This window comes from Channa argus, chromosome 7 (genome assembly GCF_033026475.1).
Source record: "Channa argus isolate prfri chromosome 7, Channa argus male v1.0, whole genome shotgun sequence".
Taxonomy (NCBI): Eukaryota; Metazoa; Chordata; class Actinopteri; order Anabantiformes; family Channidae; genus Channa; species Channa argus.
This window is the reverse complement of record NC_090203.1, coordinates 21874010-21894326: the sequence shown is the minus strand read 5'-3', so window position 1 is coordinate 21894326 and position 20317 is coordinate 21874010. Positions and strand designations below refer to the sequence as shown.

Below are 20317 nucleotides of genomic sequence, written 5' to 3'. Positions count from 1 at the left end.
TCATGGAATTAGTTTTTGCTCCTTTCCCACAGGGCACAGACAGACAAAGACCTGCATGTCTGTGTTCTCAGACTTGACAGGCCACGCATACAGTAGGAGTCAAGAGCTGAGCGTCTTGTTTGAATGACATCTGCAGGGAAGATACAGTTGTCTGATTAGACCATCCTTTTCTCAGTCCTAATTAGGTGGAGCTGGAACAGAAGCAAGAGGCTGAGATGGCCCTGCATCATTAGCTGTAATCAACCCTGGATACCCTGAAACAAAACACACACACACACACACACACACTGACAGTGAATCAGTATGGGACATTCATCATTTTGGTCCAGCCTGGCTTTTTAATTACTGCAATGAATTCAGTACATGGCTCCAGTCACCAGTCAGGTCTTAAACAGGGTTTATTGTTGGCTTTTGCTTTGTCTAGACACTGTTTATGGTCAGGCTAGTCTGGCTTTGTTCTCTCTATGGCAAGTGCAGTGGAAATACACAGCTCAGAAATGTGAATGAAAACAAAAATAGGCTCTCACAGTCCCTTAATGATGGCATACTTTTGATGTCATGGATTGCCTAAAACTTGGATCTTCTCCTAGAACCACTAAGCTTTATTATCTGATGTCTCTCTAGTGTGTGAAATGTGCAATATGATTACAGGCGTGGGGCACAGCCAAATGCCAGGCTCAGTTCACGAAAGAAAAAAGGGTGGAAATCTGAATGTCATCAGTATGGGTGCCACACTCCTTGAATGATGCACGCCAGCCCCCTTTGGCATGCTAAACAAGTATGAATACATAAAAACAGCAATTAACATATATTACTGGTCTTAGAAGCAGCTGTCCTTCCCACCATAAATGTGTTATTATACATGATTAGAGTTTGATTGGCTGCCCTAAGAGTAGCAAAGGGACATGCAGTCATAGCCTCACTTTCGGATTTATTTCATCTATCTGGTGATACAGTTTAGGTTCTCCATGTCTTAGTCATTGACCGTGAGTTATGCTCATACGTCATTTCAATATCTGATGTGGTTTTAACAAAGTCATATTAAATGAAGATTAGGCCAATATTCAATATTCATTCTGCTGCCACTGCTGAGTGCAATGCATTATGACTTGAAACAGAGGATGACACTGTGGGATACAGCGGCCCCTCCAGGTCAGTAGTTTTACTGCTACATTGTGAATGCACTCGATAGAGGAAATAATCGTTTAAAAATGCAGTTTTTTAACGGGCCTACTTTAGTTTGAAACTTTTTTCTTTTTTTACATTGATTGACTTTATTCAAAACAGGGAGTATAGGAGTGGGAATTATCTGAAAAGTAAGATGATATCTTTTGTAATACATTAATAATTGTTATGAATCACCGTAGTGTACAATAGAGTATAGAATAGTAAAAAAAAAAACCCAAAGAAACAGAGCAATTACAGCAGGTAGAGGAACACGTAAGTGAAAGTTTGTCTCCTCTCGGCTTCTGTACTTCTCCAGGAAGTTGCTAATTCCATTCATTCTGTATAGTTTATGCATGTAGCATTATAACCAATACTTTTTACTTACTTTAGTTCAATATGCGTAGAAGAACCGAAGCGCAAATAAAAAGCAATGAACGCGACGATGCTGACAATAAGGTAATAAGACGTTAACGTAGCCTGGTGGTTGACTACTCTTTTTGCTAGCTTTAGCTGACTGATCCCAAATGCTAATATGCGTGTCCTCGTTAAAATCAGATGCTGCTTTTCCTGCTCCGACACTTGTGTCACACAAATAGCAGTTAACGTTAGGTGGAGCATGAAAACGTGTGCAAGTGAGACATAGAGAATATGAACCCTTCCCATTAAAAAAGAGCAACTTTAATTGTCTTTCGCATCGGGTCATTATCTCCCTCTAAAAATCGGATCAAACTGCCAGCATCACGCGCAGATTGTCAGACAGCTCCAATGTAATTAGAAACGCGTTGGTCTAATAACAATAAAGTCGTTTGACAAGCTGCATGTGTGGTGACAATTTAATCTTTTCAGTTTACTTTCCCACACCCTTGCCTTGCACTTTGACAGCATGGGAGGTTGTGCCAGAAGCTCTTCCTAAAGTTTGTGGAAAGAAAACGTACAATCAATATCTGGCGAGACACCTCTTTGCCTTCAAAACAGCAGCCATTCTCCTCAGCACACCAACAAGTTTTGTTTTGAAGCATCTACAGTTGGAAAAACGTGCCACTGTCCTTTGGAGCTAGGTTGTCTCATTTACTTCTGTCTGTCCATGTAGTCCCAAACAGACCTCTATGATGTTGAGTGCAGGCCCACTTGTTCCTGAAGATAGTTCTTTATGGCTTTTACTGTCATGATACAGAATGTAATCACAGCCTGTCCAATGCCTTCTTGATGGAAAAGTGTTTTTAAAAGTCTAAACACTTTGTTGCAGACAAAATGTTCCTGTACTATACTGATGTAACACACATACTTTAGTTTTCCACCTCTAAGATGTTCCAATGGCTTATTGTCATTTTTTTTTTTAAATCTTCACACACTAGGATCCCAGTCAAAGACGTCAGAGCCAAGCTGCAGTCAAAGGCAGAGTTTCCTACAGCTCTGTGCTCATAAACATTGGAAAATGTTTACTCTTGATAATCATCATCCCTCCGTTCCTGAACTATGCGTCGCTAAAGAGAGAAGGACAGATGCTCCTGCCCAAAGGTTTCTTCATGAACGTGAAATGATTGTTAATTTTAGTTTGATTATATGTGCACCTGCAAAGCATGTTTTCCTAAATTAATCCACATGGTAAAATATAGGGTGTTTCTCATCAGACTTATAAACATTTTCGAAGTCTAATGTTTTGTTTCCATTCCTTTTCCCCTTAATCCAGATGGCCAGATTCTTGACGTTGGTTTGGGTCAAAAGATGCATCTTTTGTGTAAAGGAAAAGGAATGCCAGTTGGTAATCAGACATTTTCTTCAAATCTAATGAAAATCATTTTCAAATGACGTGCCTTTGAACTGACCTCACCCCAGTCTGGTTTTTCTTCTTCAGTTGTACTAGATGGACCAACTGGAATGTCCTCAGACATTTGGTTTCATGTCCAAGAAAGTGTGGCCACACTAACAACGGTGAGGGAATTACTGTGGGTTGTGTTGAATTGCTGACTAGCATCCTGCCACTGATTTGCATCTGACCAAGAAAATTCACTGTGGTGAACTGAATGTTGAATTAGCTGCTGTTGCTTGCTTTGAGGGTGATGTAGGGACAGTTCTTGCAGTGGCTCTGCCACATTGCCTTTACTCAGCAAGGACTTGGCACAGCAGAAAGTCGGGGCTGACAGCCTGCCCCATGCTGTTTGTCTGACATGTGACCCAAATGAGATCACAGGCTTGTTGGGCAAGAGCCACGAACAACTACAGCACAACAGCTGTTATAAAAACAAACTTCCAGTGCTCTGGAGACACCTTCATTTCTATCTTATTTTACAATGTTCCTCTAGCATTGTGCTTTTTAAAGTACTTGTGCAGAGTAGACAGCCAGTGGGGCTGTACTGAAAGCAGCTTATGTTTATGTGGAGCATGGTATTATTTAAAAAAAAAAGGAAATCAGTGCTTTTTTTTTCTCCCATTTTTCAGGTTTGTACATACGACAGAATGGGCCTGGGCTTCAGCAAGCAGCTGATGCTGAATGAAACCACAGGAACTGAGAAAGTTTGGGGGATGTCCACAACTGGACGGTGAGAAAAAACTTACTTTAGTTGTCACTCAAAATGTGTGACACAGGCCTAGAGTAATGGGACCTTTCCAGTTTCTGTGGTGACAAACTGTATTGCTTGCATTAGTTTTAGGACACTGTAGCTTTAGCCTATTGGAGGAAAATGCTTTGCAACTTTGCCACAGTGTTGTGTGGAAAGATATCAAGTTGCTTCACTATCAACAGAGGTCATAGTTCACCTAATGTCTGGTTATCATAAAAGGCTATTTTGAAGGTGATCATTTTATGTGTACTTCCAGTACTTGAATGCAGTATACTGCAAATACCTGCATTTACTAGATTTTGTTGTATTAATGATATAGTAAATCTGATTATTATCTTTTATCCATAAAGCTGGAATGATTTATGTATTCCATTGCTCAGGTGTGGATAAAGGAGTTACAAATTGAAATAGCAAAAATGACTTTGTCTTTTCCATTTTCTGTTTATTCCCTAAAGTTGGTACGCACATTTAAATGAGCATTTTACATTTTACTCCTCCACATTTATTTTAGGAGCAGGCAGCTGTGGCTCAGTTGCTAGAGTAGCAGCCTAATGACCATAGGGTCTGCGGTTCGCGGGCCGACTCCCCTGGCCATATGCTGAAGTGGGCAAGACACTTTGTGGGACACTAAGCAAGACACAGAACCCCCAAGACTTCCCAAGGTTGTGCAAGCCACTGCACATACAGTATGAGTGCTGGTCCTAAGGGGAGGGTAGTGTCAGGAAGGGCATCAGGTGTAAAAACCTTTTGCTAGATCAACCTGCAATCCATTGTTTCAACCCCAGGCTTGACCACTGTCTAAAATTCTGTTTTAGCTCAGTAATGGCTCAAGGGTGTAACTGATTATAAAAGTGTCTGCAGATTATTTTGTTGTATGTCAACTTAAGCAATTATTTAAAATATTTAATTCACAGTGTCAAATAAAACAATTATCCAGTTGTACTACAGAATAGTAACACACCCTAAATGCAGTTGTCTCCATTTGCTATAGCAGAAGAAATAAAATCGTGTAGAGAATCAGTGATTCATGATAACGTGTCTTCATTCCTCTGCCGAACACTCATAGCCCTCACTCACACTGCTGAGGGATTGGGCTGTAATCTTCCTGTCTTTGACATTGTAATGCATTTGTCAAGCCTTAAATCTCCCCACTGGATGAGCAGGCAGGGTTTGCCGATGGTCAGCAGTCTAGTTTACCTTGGCATCTGGCCCAGAAAGTGGGCAGCTGCCCATTTGATGATGCACGCAATCAATTTAGCAGAATTCAGCATCTCGAGGAGTTTGATAACTATCTAACCTTGTGTGATTTCACTGTGACACCTTCGGTTTGATTTATTAGCACAACAAACTCAGGAGCTGCAGATGGCTCTAAGAGTGGAGCTCCTGCATCTCATGTCATGATGATTCTCCCTCTAAAGACAGGTATTTTCTGGTAATTGTTTTTCTTGTGGTGTTTTGCAAGGGATAGAAATCAGCAGTCTCTTCCTTTATGCTGCAACTTGCACTCTAGTGGTACTTATTATTTTGGTGCCGTGTTTGTAGAGTGATTAAACAGAAAATGGAAAATATGCTCTTGTTATTTCAATTTGAAAAGCTTCTTTCAATTTATATAATTTATTTTGTATATTATATAATGGATTTCCAGTGGGTGATTTTAAACGTGAAATGAGCAGATTGGATTAGTGAATTAATGATGTTGCATTCACCTTTCATGTCGAGAGCCCACATAGCAGGATATATAAACCAACCTGGCCCAGTTTGCTGTATGCCCTGGTTTGGAGAGATAGATGAGTTGTGTTGTCTTGCAGGATGGTGGATGACCTGCACCGACTCCTGCAGGCTGCTGGCATAGCCAAGCCCTTCATCCTGGTGGGGTCTGAGCTCGGAGCACTCAACAGCAGGTTCTACAGCCACATTCATGATGTGTAAGTATTGTACAATTGAAACGTGTAAAAGTGAGTTTCACCAGTTTCACACAGAAATATTATTGTTCCCTTGTGAGGGAATTTTTAAAAAATGTAAATTTTTAGAATTTTAAAGATGTGCTTTTGATTTTTGAATTGAACTCAAGAAAATGGCTTGGACAAAAATGATCGGGAACTTTAACCTAATTATTTGTAGCATGCCCTTTTGAGGCGAGCCCTGCAATTCAGCACTGTTTGTAGCTCTCTAATGAGACACCTTTCAAGGTATTTTGGTCCTCTCTTGAGGAAACTGTGCCACTTTTCTCAGGTTTGATAGTTAATGTCTCCCAGTTGTGGGCTTCAGCTGGATTTTGGTTGCATTAAGAGCAGCACTCATAGCAGGCTACTTCAGAAAGGTCAATGTTTTCTTCTCATTTATTCTTGGTGCCTTTAGACAAATGTGTAAAGTCATTATACTGCTGGTGTAGCCATGACCTGTGACTGAGACAGACCTCTCAGCGCTGCATATTTCTCTCCAGAACGGCTTATTAATATTCTTTAATACGTCATTTTCATTGTGCCCTGCACAGATTCAAGACATCCTGTCCCAGATGCAATGAAGCAACAAAATGAATCCTCCTCTGTGCTTCACAGTGGTGATGGTGTTTTTCTTTTTGAAGCCTATTTTTTCTTCTATGAACACATAGTACATGTCACTTACTAAAAAACGTGCAATCTGTTTTATTGGTCCAAAAGGTCTCCTAGAAGTACCCTGACTATCTTTAGTTCGTTTCTTTTTCAAAACTTGGTTTGAATCTCCCTTACATTTATGTGATACACAGGTTGACTGAACAATTTGACTTTATATTTGAGCTCAGCTTTATACTCTTTTAATTTTTTTCATTTGCTTTATTCGAACTATTGTTCTTTTCAATTTTTTGCAACTACATCCAGGAATGTTGGCAACACTCCCACATATCCTAAACATCCTACAACTAATAATAATTGAAGTCACATTGTAGAAATCTAGTTTCTTGTTTTTGGTAGCTGAATTTATAGTTACAAAATCAGAAAAAATATTTTATAATTTGTAGTTGCAGTGCAAAATTCCAAAAATGTATTGAGAAATAAAGGCCTGGTTAGTGCAGTATGATGCAGATTGATTAAGCAGTTATGTAAAAAAGCTATATACCAGCCATATTACAGCTATTGTTTTAAATAAAAATATTATTTTAACATCTCATATTTACTAAAGGCACAACTACAATGCAATGAAGGATAAGATTGGCATTATTGTAGGCATTATTGTTGTTTTTCTAAATTTTTCTGTGGTTCTCAAACTTACTGTGTCATCTTGAAGACAATTTTTTTTTTTTAAAATAACAGAATACTGAGATTTATTACACATCTATATATATTTGTGGTAAATAAAAAACACTGTGAGGCTTCTTTATAGTAAGTCTGCACACATAATATTTCTTTAAATTACATATAAAAAATATTGCATAACTTTTAATGGAGACTCATGTTGATATTTCTTAAAAGCATACAACATGCAGTGGCTCTAAAATCCATCTTAACAAAATATATGCCAGTACCTATTCCATCATCCCCCATAACTCAGCCACCTCAGAGACAACATGGTGATTAAGTTGACAAGTAGCCTGGACTAGGAAGGAAAGATTTACTCTTTAATCAGGCACAATCTTGCTGCCATTAAGCAAGAAAATTAAGTGGTCATGAGTGGATGACACCTTTCTAAATGGAAATATTGCTCCTGGATCTGGTGTATGTGTGGTCATCTGTCTGTGGAGACACAGGAAAGACAAACCCCTAGGAAGACAGACAGGATGACACCATCGATCTCGCACTGATTATGGCCCGGGCTTCGAGGGTAGAAGGGGCAATGAGCCTTTCTTCATTTGACTGTGTGTGTCCTCTCTTTGTCCCCAGGCAAGTGTCCGACCTGGTGCTGATTGATCCTATTCCAGAGGACATTTTTGAGCAGGACCAGTGGAAGGAGTACTGGTGAGTTTTTGAAGGAGGCCTCAGGGGCGTAGAGAGGACAGAACTGAAGGAAAAATGAAAGGAAGGGAAGTGGAAAGATTGAAAGTATAAAGAAAATGCAGAGATTGTAAAGAAGCGGAATCTAGAGAGCGGCATGAAAAACCACAGTGGTAAGGAAGATTGAGAAAAGAGGAGTATGGAAAAGAGCATAAGGATGATAAGGAGCTGTGAAGGGCAAAAAGGACCAGATCCAAAGCAGAGAGGCAGGGAAGAGGAGATGGAAAAAGGAAATGTATCAAGAAAAAAGTTGATGAGAAGACGGGAGGCAAAGCTCAAAGCTTGCTCCCTTATTGGCTTTCATGGCGAGAATAGCTGATTACTGGGTGGGGCTCATTAGCATGATTTATTGGAGGCCAAAGAAAACTCATTAGCTTATTGCACTCTTTTAGCGTGTAACAGATGACGGGACAGCGACGGTTGTAGAGGTGATCAGGATGGAGTGACAAAGTACAATAACGCTGCTTTAATTCCCTAGGAGTGCTATACATCAAGTGGTAGTCATTGTCACCTCATATATCCTATTAAGCATTAATTATCATACAGGGGCGACACATTGTTATTAATGACAACCAAGAGTACGACTGAATGAATGCTGGCAAAAGTGTCAGTTATGCAACACTAAGAGTACCTCAGATTATTTACAAGGAAACATGTTGTGTAATTATTAAAAACAATTTCTCCGCTGATGAGATGATAAACCATATGATAATTTAGAAACGCATGCCTAAGCTTTTGTATGGACATTAGCTGACAGCAGTGATGGCTGCATAATTAACAAATCGCTGAAATGTGTTTTTTGTCAGTTGCAGAAAGGATTTCTTGCAAAATGGTTTTATATGCCATTAAACATTTTTGGTAATTACACAAGCAATTTAGGGGGAAAAATAGAAAAACTGTTAAACAACAAAACGGTTAGAACTACTCCAATAGAACATTGCTGTAGAAAACAATATTTGGTACATTATTAAACATTATACCTACTTATCGTCAGTATGTTTGCAGTATTTCGATTATTTATCTCACAGCAATGCTCTGCCTACAAAAAGCCACACAGAGCCATTAGCATGGCTGTAAACAACAATGTAACAATGTAATTGTTTTAGGAAATCCCACGTGTCACTGACAAATTCTGCCAATATTATTTTTTTTCAAATGATTTGTTTAACTATTAAGCTATGGTCATTATAGAAAATGTATAATTGTTCTGTCAATGCTAGCGAAGTCTCTCTATTAGCTTCAAAATGATAAAACCATAATACAGTTAGATTAGTTTGTTTTTCTATGACCTACAATCAAGAGTTAAGATGTGTTCAGAGAAAAAACCCCAAAATAAAGCAATCACACTTTTAGACATGCCTCCATGACTTGCATCTGTAATCCTTTCCACCAATATGAGCTTGCAGCTTATATATGATTGGTGTTTATTTATATATTTATATTGAGTCCAACTAGATAAGAAATGGATCCCTGAAAATGGCCTAATTTGTACATGACTCAAAGTGGAGCAGCACCATTTGTCAGGGGTATGTGTCCAATTATCCTCTGATTAATAGGCATTCATTTCAATGAGTACATGACAGTGGAGCCACAATCCAATTACAGTGTGGAGAAATGAAATGAGGCAAAGACTTACATTTACTCTGAGAAAATAATTTTATCAGTGGTGTCTGATTTCTGTATTGGAGTAAAAATAGAAAAAGTATCGGGATGTATTCACGTTAAGATACAAGCGATGTAACTGTACATTAGCCCATCCTGGTGCCATTGCTGTTGTTCACCTTGCTTTTCTTCCTTTCTTAATTCTTTTTGTTTTGTTCAGCAGCGTTACATGCAAGTGTTCCTTTCTCTCTTTGATATGAGGTTATTAGCTGTTGGAGGTCTTACAGTGTTTGGTACACAAGATAAGTAATGCAGAAGGGAGCACGGACGCACCTGAGCAGGATTGTGGGGAGACTGTATCAGCTTTGCACTGGGACCGGAGGATTTACACATCAAAGCTCAGCTCATTAACAGAGGCTCACTCCCCAAATTAGTTCTGTTACATTCTACAAAATGATTTTTAGCCATCTCCCTGAGCACGCCACTGTATTTTTCTGGGTTTGCGCGCGGCTGCGTGTGTAGGCGTTCCCTCGTGTGCATTTGTTGTGAGGGGTCAGCGTTCTCATTTGGCATTTTCCTTTGCAGACGTTTCAGCATATGCCTCATATCCTTGCTGGCATCGATAATACTTCCTGATGCAAAATGGAGCAGTGGGTCTAGCTTCACGGATTAGCAGAAGCCCCAGTTTATGTTTGGACAAATCACATTCAGTACAAGAGCTAAAGGTTTGAATCTCTTGGCGAGCCTTAGTTTCAGCAGCTCAAGCAGAGGAAGCTCTCCATCTTTCCACTTGGGAACAGACTACACTATTCTCTACATTTAAACATGCAGTATACATATTAACTCCTTAAAATATATGTACAGCATCTTTTTGATTTCTTTTTTGTATTATTACTGTTATTATGTTATTTATTACTACTCTCTAACCCATATAGAAAACAACGCTATTATCTATTTATCCGTGCCCTTTACAGTAATATGAATCGGATTCTCTAGTTAACAATCACTGGTCACATATTTTACCTAGACAAATGCCATCAAAGACGAATATTAAATATGACTAGAGGAATTACACTGATAATTGTTTCTTGTTGTGTTTAAAAGAGAGAATTTAGCCGTACATTTACACACTCAAATGTGTGTGCCTTCTTTTCTTCCTGCTGCCAAATGTGTGAGAGTAGTATTAAACTAATTTACCCCATGGGGAATGTATTTGCTCAGAAACAGTGGGGATTGCTCTTGTCTAATGGGATGGTCCTTACAATTTAATGAATACGGATTGATTGGCAAACTCTCTGTGTTTTAATGCACCATTACTGTGTTTAGTTCAACTCAGTCCTCACAGGAGAACTACTTGAAAGTCTTCTCATCCCTTCCCTCAGCATATCACATCTTTTAAGTGTTCGCTTCAAAGTTTTTTTTTTTTTTTTTTTTTCCAATTAGTTGAGTTTGACAAGATACAAATTCTGAACTTTAGGAGTGTACGTTATTTTCAGGCATGTAGCTGAAGGATTTCAAGAGAGATTTTTTTTGTGTGTTTGTGCGTATGCTGTTTATTGTATGTGCCCTTGTGCATTTGAGTGGATTTTGAGAGAGTGTATTAGGAAATGTGTCTCACAATGTGGACCTAGCAGTTGGCTGCAGGCCTGGGTAGAAGCCTGATTGAATTATGAGTCCCAGGATGAAAATCACACCCTCTGTGCCATTCATCATCCTACCTGTCATTAGCATCCTCAGAGACCAGCATAGAAACACACACATGGTCCTCACATCACATAAACATTTATTCATGCGCATCCTGTGAGGATGCATATTACACACACCTGGAGCCTCCTCTGTATGACAGGCAGCATATGACTGTCATTTGACTGACAATCGTTCGGTTGATTTAGAACCGAAGCAGTGTTTAATATCTCATATAAAAATGGAGGCTCGGTCCTTCCTCATAGCACTTTGTTAGTTAATGCATTACAGACATAATATCTTTTCTCTTCATCCTGAGTGTTCACCCTTGATACAGTTAAACGTTTTAATTATACTTGGATGCTTCAGTACCTAATTCAATAAGTGGCATCATGCAATCTGTGAGCATTTGATTGCTCTTTGTCTCCTCTGTCATCATTGGTAAACTATAGCAGCCAGTGATGATCCGTCCAATTTCCCCCTCAGAGTCCATTTGCTTTCACTGTGAGCTGCATTCAATAACCCAGTAAAGCACAGTCCTGCTCTAAGCCCCTCCAGGGATATTCTGCTTAGATTGGCAGCAATCACCCGACCGTGGGCCGATGGAGGGAGATGGAGCAATGGAGAAAGAAAAGAGAGAGAAAAGTGAGGATACTGTGAAACAAAATGAAGTAGTGGTAGGTGCAGTCTGACAGTGTGATGCTGGGGCTGTTGACAAAAAATGGAAAATAAATGAAATGTGCTAAAAGCATATGTATGTTCATATGTAAGTCTGTATTTTTCGTAAATTATGTCACTGAGCTCTGCAGTGGCTATCAGGGCTAGGCTTCTGTGACTGGTCCCACTAGTTTGTGTGACAGCTTCATCACCACATCCCTCTCCGTAGTCCAGGTGTTATCTCCACTTTGGTAGCATCTATTATCTTAATAATAGTTACATAGTACTAGTTACATATATAGTACTAGTTACATATATAGGAAAATCACTACTCTCTTGTCCCTCCCCTAATGCATCTTTAAAAGATTTTTATATTCTTAGTCTAATAAACCAGCTTTATGTGTGCTTGCTCGACACCGTCGGAGCCCGCTCAGTTGTAAAACCAGCACCAATATATAACAAACCTCATGATGAAATTACCTCCGCTACCATTTAGAGAAATATATTGTACATGTCAAACCAAATTGTGTGTTCAGTCCGCTGCCACCGTCGGCATGCTGTTCAACCCATAAGACAACTTTTAATTAGTCACCCTCGGCTACGTCATGTATGTGGTTTACAGTAATATTTCAAACAAAATTAGCTTAAAAAATAAACTAACTGTTGGTATATTGATATAAAGTGTCAAGCAATTATCAGTAGAGAATGTATAAAAAGTATAATATAGGTTTTCTGTAATAATGTAGTATTAGTGGTTTAGAAAAAGACAAAACTATAGTTATTAACAAAGAAAAAATCCTGTCTACAGTACATAAAGTATACGATATGTTTGACTATGTTTTGCTGTACTTTAACCTGTGGTCTCTAATATACTGTACATGATTCACTATGCTTCACACAATTTATGTGGGTCTGTAAAGTCTCGCAGTGTGTCGGCCTCTTCCTTCAGTACTCTGACTGAGCTGCCTTCTTTTAGATTATCCCTCCTCATCTAGAGACATCCAGATGAGTCAGGGATGCTTATTAATTGTAATTAGAACCACTGTAAGCGTAACCATTGCACTTACATTCCACTAATGAAGTAGGGCTGCTGGGGCCCCTGTGTGTCTGCCCTAGTGTAATCTATAGTATTGACATGAGGAGGAAGAAGGCTGAGAGCAGATAGGAGGCCTGACTGCGGTGCAAGAGTGACACCTTGTGTTCATGATTGGTATAACAACTGTATTTGTCTGAATTTTTATTTATTTTCTCCTGAAGATGAAGACATGCAGCCCTTAAACTGAATGTACAGCAATTAAGGCACTTCTCACAAATATGAAAAGCAGAGTCAGGGTAGTTTAAACATTTCTCTGAAATGTTCTGGTTTCTCAACTAAAAATAAAAGCAGAACCTAGAACGTAGACTGCACCGGTTCCTAGTTGTTCAAGTTATGGAAGCAACCATATGCAACCATGTATGGGATTGCTGAGATTCTGTTGTGGAAATGGCTTAATAGGGTTTTTGTTTTGAATAATGTAATTATAAATAGCTTCACCCAAATTAAACGAACAGAAGGACAGAGAAAAGTGACCCAATCATTTTGCCCCTCCAGTCCTGTGTCAGATACACGGCAGATGTTCTATTACATTAATAGAATGGTTTTGACAGATTGCAAGCGTTACCACGCCTTTAACCCTTCTTCACTACCAAGTAGCCCAGACTTGCAGATCCATGCTGTAAAACAACAACACTATAGGTTTGCGTGTGATGAGTTTTTCTTTGTTGACTACGTATGTTAGAGCCTGTGCTCAAAGTCAGGGTGTAATATCTTTGTTATTATGAAGTTACACTTTTTGAAGGGATGACAAGTGATCAAAGATTAGACTTCCTCCATATATGGTCAAATTAGTCCTTCCTGCAAGACGGAGAGAAGTGTCATCATCTCGCTTGTGTATTATTCTGTGGAAGTCTTTGTCGCAACCTGTTATATTTTTTTAAAGTTGCTTTGGCCTAATAGTAGGTTGAGCCTCGTGTAATAGTCCATGTTTAAATGTTCTTTACTCATTGTAATAGTTGGCAGAAGCTTGTGTAATAGTTCGTGTTGTGTGCGTGAGCCGGCTCTCAGGTAACAGAGGCCCTGCATATGAAATGAGATGGTAATGAGGAGGAGGAGGGGAGCCTTATCACTACAGGGCCAAATTCCGACAGTGAATTGCGCAGTTGTAACAAAAGTAACAGAGCGTCCATTCAGCCTGCACTAATCCAGATGGGAAAGTCAAACAGCAGAAAGTCCACGGCACAAACTCATTTCATCACTTTATTAATTTAGATATTGCCTCCTCGCTCCTGTGGGGAGAAAAAAAAAGAGCCCCTCTGAAATGACCAACATCGGTGAGGCGTTTTGCTCTACATGGTTCCCCCACTTCGTCTCCTCCTGTTATCTGTTTAATTCATCCCGCCAATCTTGGCTGTCTTTACCCACTAAATTTCCCTTTGACACGCATGCCTTGCTTCGCATAATCCTCACTCCGGGGCAGAATTAAAAATGGAAAAAAGAGGAGGGAATAGGACAGGTGGCTGGAGAATCCTTGAAATAATGTTCAATGGCAGACCTAGGGATGATTTGACCAGATTCAAACTGGGGGGCTGATAGGCAAAGAGTTTTTTTCCCCCCCCTTTATTTTTGGAATCAAGGGGTAAGAAAAGGGTGACAGGTGGAAAATGTGCAGAGACTGAGAAGTCCCTCAAGAGCCAGGTCAAGTAGTAAATTCTGAATTGTGGTGCCAGAATGACTTCAGGGAGAAAAAACTGTGGCAAGGAAGATGAAAATGTCAAAATGTCACGTTTTGGAGGCTGATTTGAAAAGTTTTGTCTGACTGAAAATTAGAACAGTCAACTTGTTTCTTCTTCCCCTCCGCATATATCAATTGTTGTCCTGTGGGGACTCTGTCTTGTACCATGAATATGGCAGATATGTTATCTTTACACAGCCATTTGTAGGAGTTGAAAAACATTTTGTGCTCTTTCTGTCAGCGTTATCTGACCAATCAGTGCTGTCATGCTTTGCCAGAGCAGAGCTTTGGGTAAAAACATGTCGTATCAACAACAGGTGAAATGGGTTATTTTACACATGAAAAGTGCATGTTTATGATGTAGCTTTGATATGAGCAGCAGTATAATGGCAGTGAAGCAGTGCTGAAGGCTGCCTGCGATAAAATGTATGAAACACGCAGTGTGGAAGGTGGGACTGCCTTGTAGTGTGACTGAAGATACTATTACAACTCGTTTAATTGTACATTTACGTGCTGAAATGAAAAGTCTGCTCAATAAAGTTAATATTGAAATTGGTTGATCAAAAAATAGTTCGAAAATAAACGTGGTTATAGCAGAATTTTGAGCTAAATGCTACCCTGTAAATGCCAACGACTAGCCAATAACTATTGCAAATACTGCTGAAGAACATGAGAGTTATGTTGTAAACCCAAAGAAAGGGGCAAAGTAAAATTTTATATTTTTTAGAGGTCACCAAAGTTAACAAAAACACATTTTATATAAAACACAATATCCCATGTTGATGCTTTTCACTTAAAACCACAAATGTCAAACTCATGGCAGTGCTGGATGGGAAGTCAGGGGATTACTCATGTCACTAGTATTCAGCCTTTTTCGGGTCTGTGCAAAAAATGTTTCCACTGCATGGAGTAGACATTGTGATTTCAGCATGGGCCTTGGAAAATCTTTACTGTATAGACACTTTTTGGGGTTTTTTTCGTCATTTCTTTGGATTAAACTATTAAACATTTAATTAGTAAAGTCATTAACTTATAAGTCCTTAGTGAAAATAAGTATCCAAACCGATGGGACACAAGCGCATAGTACTGTAAGTCTGGAGTTAGACTAAAACAGGGACGAGTGTCTCCTAGTGCAGGGAGACTGATCTACAGTGTGTTGGCTGCGTGTAGGGGCTGGCTTCGCAGCACGGCGATGGCGGCAGCAGGCGCGCGACACTATTGATTGGGCTCCACAGGCTGAGACCAGCCAATTCAGAGCACCAGTGAGCCAAGACCGATTGGGCCTCCTGAGTTACAAAATCCCACAGCTCTTCTTCTCTCATCTGCCAAAAAAAAAGAGTATTTCTCATTCCCCAGGCAAATGTTTACGAGGAGAAAGTTTGAGATTTTGGTTAAAAAAGAATTAAGGAAGGCAAATTTTAGGTACGGCTTTGCCTGTGTCACTATTGTGATCAGAAAAGAATTTTTGAGGTAACATCATTTGGAATTTTAGCTTGTTCTTAAGAGCAAAAATTAAAACTACAAAGTGTGTATAATTCTTAGGCAAGTCAGTATTCATATAAAGTATTTTTCCAAACTATATTTCCCTCAATATTCATTCCAGATAATCTAACTGCTTAATTTGGAGAGGGTGCGATTTAATGTGAGTTGTGTCTTCTATTTATACCTGCATATGTATGTGGGAGCTTTTGTTGCGGACAAAATAGGCAGAAAAAAAGAGACCTGACAGATGCTTTGAGGACAAAACATTTTTTTCAGAAAGAAACAGTATTGAAATTCATAAAATGTAGAGGTGTGATCTCTGCACAGTCAGTCAATTTATCTAAGCGGGTCGTGAAGGTTGCAAAAAACCTGTTGAGAAGAAAAGCTGCAAATGACAGTAACTACAGAGGCATGTGGTGTGAAGTACTTGGGGCGACTGATGAAAGCTAAATCATATTTCACACCTTTACTAATAACTGTAATGCCACACGTGATGGACAAAGGTCCACACATTGTCTCAAGTGACTTAACAAATTTGCCTGGTTTCTGACCGGGCAAATTTCTGTGGTAGATGGCTTGAATATTGACTCCAAAAGCTACTGGCAACATATTCTAGTTTCTTCAATTCAGTAGCATTGAGACAGACCATGGGAAACACGTACGGTATATGTAGCACATTTATTTTCAACACATCCAAATATGTTGGTTAGCTACACGGAGGAATTAACGAATGGGCCTGCTAGACATAGGTCCAAGGGCTCAAGAAGCCAGGGCCTTGGAGCCATTGGTCAGGGCCTCTGAAGTTGCTGTTCATACTGCTTGTTTGAAAAAGCTCAGTTATAAGTAACAAAATGATCTCAACAGGTGCAAAAAAACAAAGGTTACGATTTAGTTGCAGTTGAAAACTGGCCAAACATTCTAATTGAAACTTTGAAAGATCCTGTAATATTTGCGGGCGGCATTAGTAACCAGTGTGACCTCCCTTTGCCCCAGCAACTGCCCCTGTTGTCAATATCAGACTTTTAAAAATGAAAACCCAGAATTGATAATGCTCAATGTCTACATATTGCATACTGTATTTGTGTCACATGCAAATGCTTAACATTTGATAATAACACATGAATATATCTTATATACAGATCTTTGTCTCGTGTATTTAAAAAGGTTTTAATTATATAGTTTTAAGACGGTGTTGTTTTTTCCTTCTTCTTCTACCCCAAGAAAAATTAAGCCAAAATTCAGATTGTTGACCTTTAGCTCATCACTTACTAAAATTGTATGGGTGTACGTGTGTACTGTATGTGTCTTTGTTCAGGTATGGTCAACTGTTGCCGTCGCTCCAAGCCAGGCAGTTCTCAGCAGCTACAGGGCTGAGCCGCATGCTGATTATCCTGGGGGTGATTGAACCAATCATCAAAGGCGAATATGTCTCAGAGGAGGTCATTCAGCGCCAGGTCAGGCTAATACACACACACACACACGAAGCACAATTATGCTTTCTTAAAGGTGTTCAAACAGAAAAAGCTGCAGGAATCCATTTGAATTTATGTCATGCTGAAAGTGATACAGCAGGTTAAAAAGGATTCAGAGGTTATTTAGGGTTTTAGGGAACAATACCAAGACATCATTAAAAGTGCCATCATACGTAGCACTCTAAAAACAGCACTTTGGATTTGTTCCTCTACTCAAACAAGTTTGTCGTTTTCTATAAAAATATATAGAGAGAATTATCCCAAGTCAAATTATAATTATTTATTTATATGCATTTAAAAAACAACAGATGTCGACATCAATTAGACGTAGAAACACAGAGACCTCAGGAAAGTTAGCTGGATTTAAAAACCAAGGAGAAAAAATGTTTTTAAGCTGGGACTTGGCGAAGATGGTGCAGCTATTAGGAGCCATTACAGCATAACGTGGTCCCCTTCAAGCTTAAGTCTGGACCTTGGGACAACCCAGAAGACCCTAGAGGGTGTGTGAGGATTTTAATAAATAAAATAAATGTATAAATAAAAGCCTAAAATCAATCCCGTAGCAAACGGAAAGCCAGTAAAGAGACTTTTGAATGGGGGAGAATACTTTTCAGGCATTTTAAAGGCATTCTTCCCATCCTTCCTTTACAGCCACATGATGGTGCTGGTGTGAGAAGAATCATGTCGCTCCCACAGCAGCATGAGATATGACTGCAAGAGTGTATGTCTTCATATTGTCAGAGGCTGTGAATTCAGCATGATATGACACCAGATGTCATTTTAAAATAAATGAAAATTGAACCAATTTCTGGAGATGACATGACGCTGCAAACGCACTGTGTCTTCTGATGCCTGCTATATTGTAAAAGTCTTCCTTTTGACAGGTCCATACAGTTTGTGGGGAAAAAAGCTGTTAATATAAGCTACAAGCTTTTCGCTATGTATTGCAGATGAGGTTTTTTTTTTTTTTATCCCTACAGGAGAGGGGGGGTTTCACTGTTCAGATCTGCTGTGAATCAGTTGGGGGAAAAAAAATAAAAAATACAGCTGTGACACCTCTGCCTGTCATATAGGCCTATAGTGAGTTTTTTTTTTTTTAACTTGCTCTCGAAAACATCTTAGGGAGGAAGATGAGTAATGGATTCTGGTGATGAACAACAACCAATATTTGTGTGAACATGGGCAGTGCTTTATATAGACTGACAATCTTATTTTAGCCTGTAGACGAACATCTAACATTCACATAGGGTCACATTAGGAATGTAGGTGGCTCATAGCCGGAAAGCTATTTATTGCATTTAAACAACACTTTCCTCCTTCAAATTCTGCTATTTTGTTTGTTGAGTAAAACAAGTTACACTTTAGTGGCCCTCTGTGTATGCGCAGTGACACTTTTAACAACCGTTAAGCATTAAATGGCTTTCTGCAGCTGTATTTATGATGCGATGACGCCTGCTTCAGGATGAACGCAAACACTTCGTTAAGACGCCTCGTTCTCTGTCGCCAGCCACCCACGATTTGATGGCAGTTGTGATGAGGGACCTATTTCAGCTTTTCAAGTATTACAGTTGTTGCCAAGGAGATAAGGACATCATTGTGCTTGAATTCTGCAAGGACAGAGAAAGGTTTTTTTAGACTGGCTAGTGAAGGTTATATAGCATGCACACACACACACACACACTCACAAGCTTGCTGAACTCGATGGAGCATGCAGTCCATTTCTCAAGGGCGTGTTCTGTAACCACTGCCTAATTGAACTGGAGCAGAATTGTTTGCTGCTATGTTAACGGCACCACAGCTATCTGGTCTCATCACATATGGGTCATAGATACAGTTAAAGGGGAATTCTACTCAATTTGAGCATTAACTAATCTGGAATTCTACTCTGTGTGGACTTTTGTACGGGACAATTGTACTGCACTACCTAGTACCATGTGTTGACATGCATCGGTGGTGGACATGTGTAAACACACATTTCTTTACTTATTTTAGATTCTGTACCTTTGTCTCTGTCTCCTATAGAAATACCTACTTAGCAATCCTGCCCATCAAAGCAGTGCTGTGGAAGAGCATTACTTTTTGAATGAAAGTGCGGCTCAAGTAAGGTATGGAAAGTAAATCCATCTGGTTTTTGTCACTTTCTTTATAGTTATTCCATCTTTGGGTGGAAATCTGACATGATATGTGGATTTACATTCTGTTTCTGTGTTTTTAAAGAGACATCACAAAGTTTAAGCCCCTCTCCAGCCGGACGTCGGTGAGTGTGATCACTGGAGACTCCTTCGACGAGCAAATGCCAGAACACCTAAACCAGGTGACTGTCGCCGCTCAACTCAAGTCTTGTATAGCGACTGAGCAATACTGTAGTAACGTTTGTCTAAATCTCATAGTAAATCATCTTTCCCCCCCCCTCCCCACCAGATGGTAGCTAAGCTTCAAAAGAAGTTTCTGGAGGAGTCCTACCCATCAGCCAATCACATTCACATAAAAGGAGCAGACTGGCGAATGATCTACAAGAAGCCATCTGCCATCAGCCAGCACCTGAGGAGGATAGTCAACCAGCGACAAGCCAAGCAGCAGAGCGAGTGACCCATGGCCAAAATGTAACTACACACCAGACACGGGACAGTGTAGTCACTGAATATGTTTTAAATATTCAATAAAATACTGAAGTTATCTTTTTACGTTTCCCTGCAGCAATCTGTACAGATTGTTTGCCTGTCTGCTAAGGTTCATCACAGAGTCCATTTTAGAACACAGCTATGCTTCATTGGAAGCTTTTTAATTGAAGATAACTGGAGGGTACTCAATGTGATGGAATATTTGCTGTCTTAGATTCATAAAATCTTATCTTTCAAGTTGTTATTTCAGTCTCTTTACCTGATTGGCCGGCTCCAAAAATTAATACATTACTACTTATCAATGCAAAGGCCACACACATCACTGCTCAACCT

The 20317-nt window shown here is 39.5% G+C and overlaps 1 protein-coding gene across 1 annotated transcript; it reads left to right on the top strand.

Moving 5' to 3' along the window:
* The first annotated feature begins 1453 nt into the window (after positions 1-1453).
* Positions 1454-20039, top strand: si:dkey-122a22.2 (uncharacterized). The gene is made up of 11 exons (XM_067510813.1): positions 1454-1623; positions 2523-2685; positions 2858-2929; positions 3023-3099; positions 3607-3707; positions 5537-5653; positions 7586-7660; positions 17207-17345; positions 19386-19468; positions 19581-19677; positions 19785-20039. Exons 1-11 carry the CDS (start codon positions 1564-1566, stop codon positions 19950-19952), a joined length of 1152 nt encoding a protein of 383 aa, XP_067366914.1. The 5' UTR covers positions 1454-1563; the 3' UTR covers positions 19953-20039.
* Positions 20040-20317: the final 278 nt, after the last annotated feature.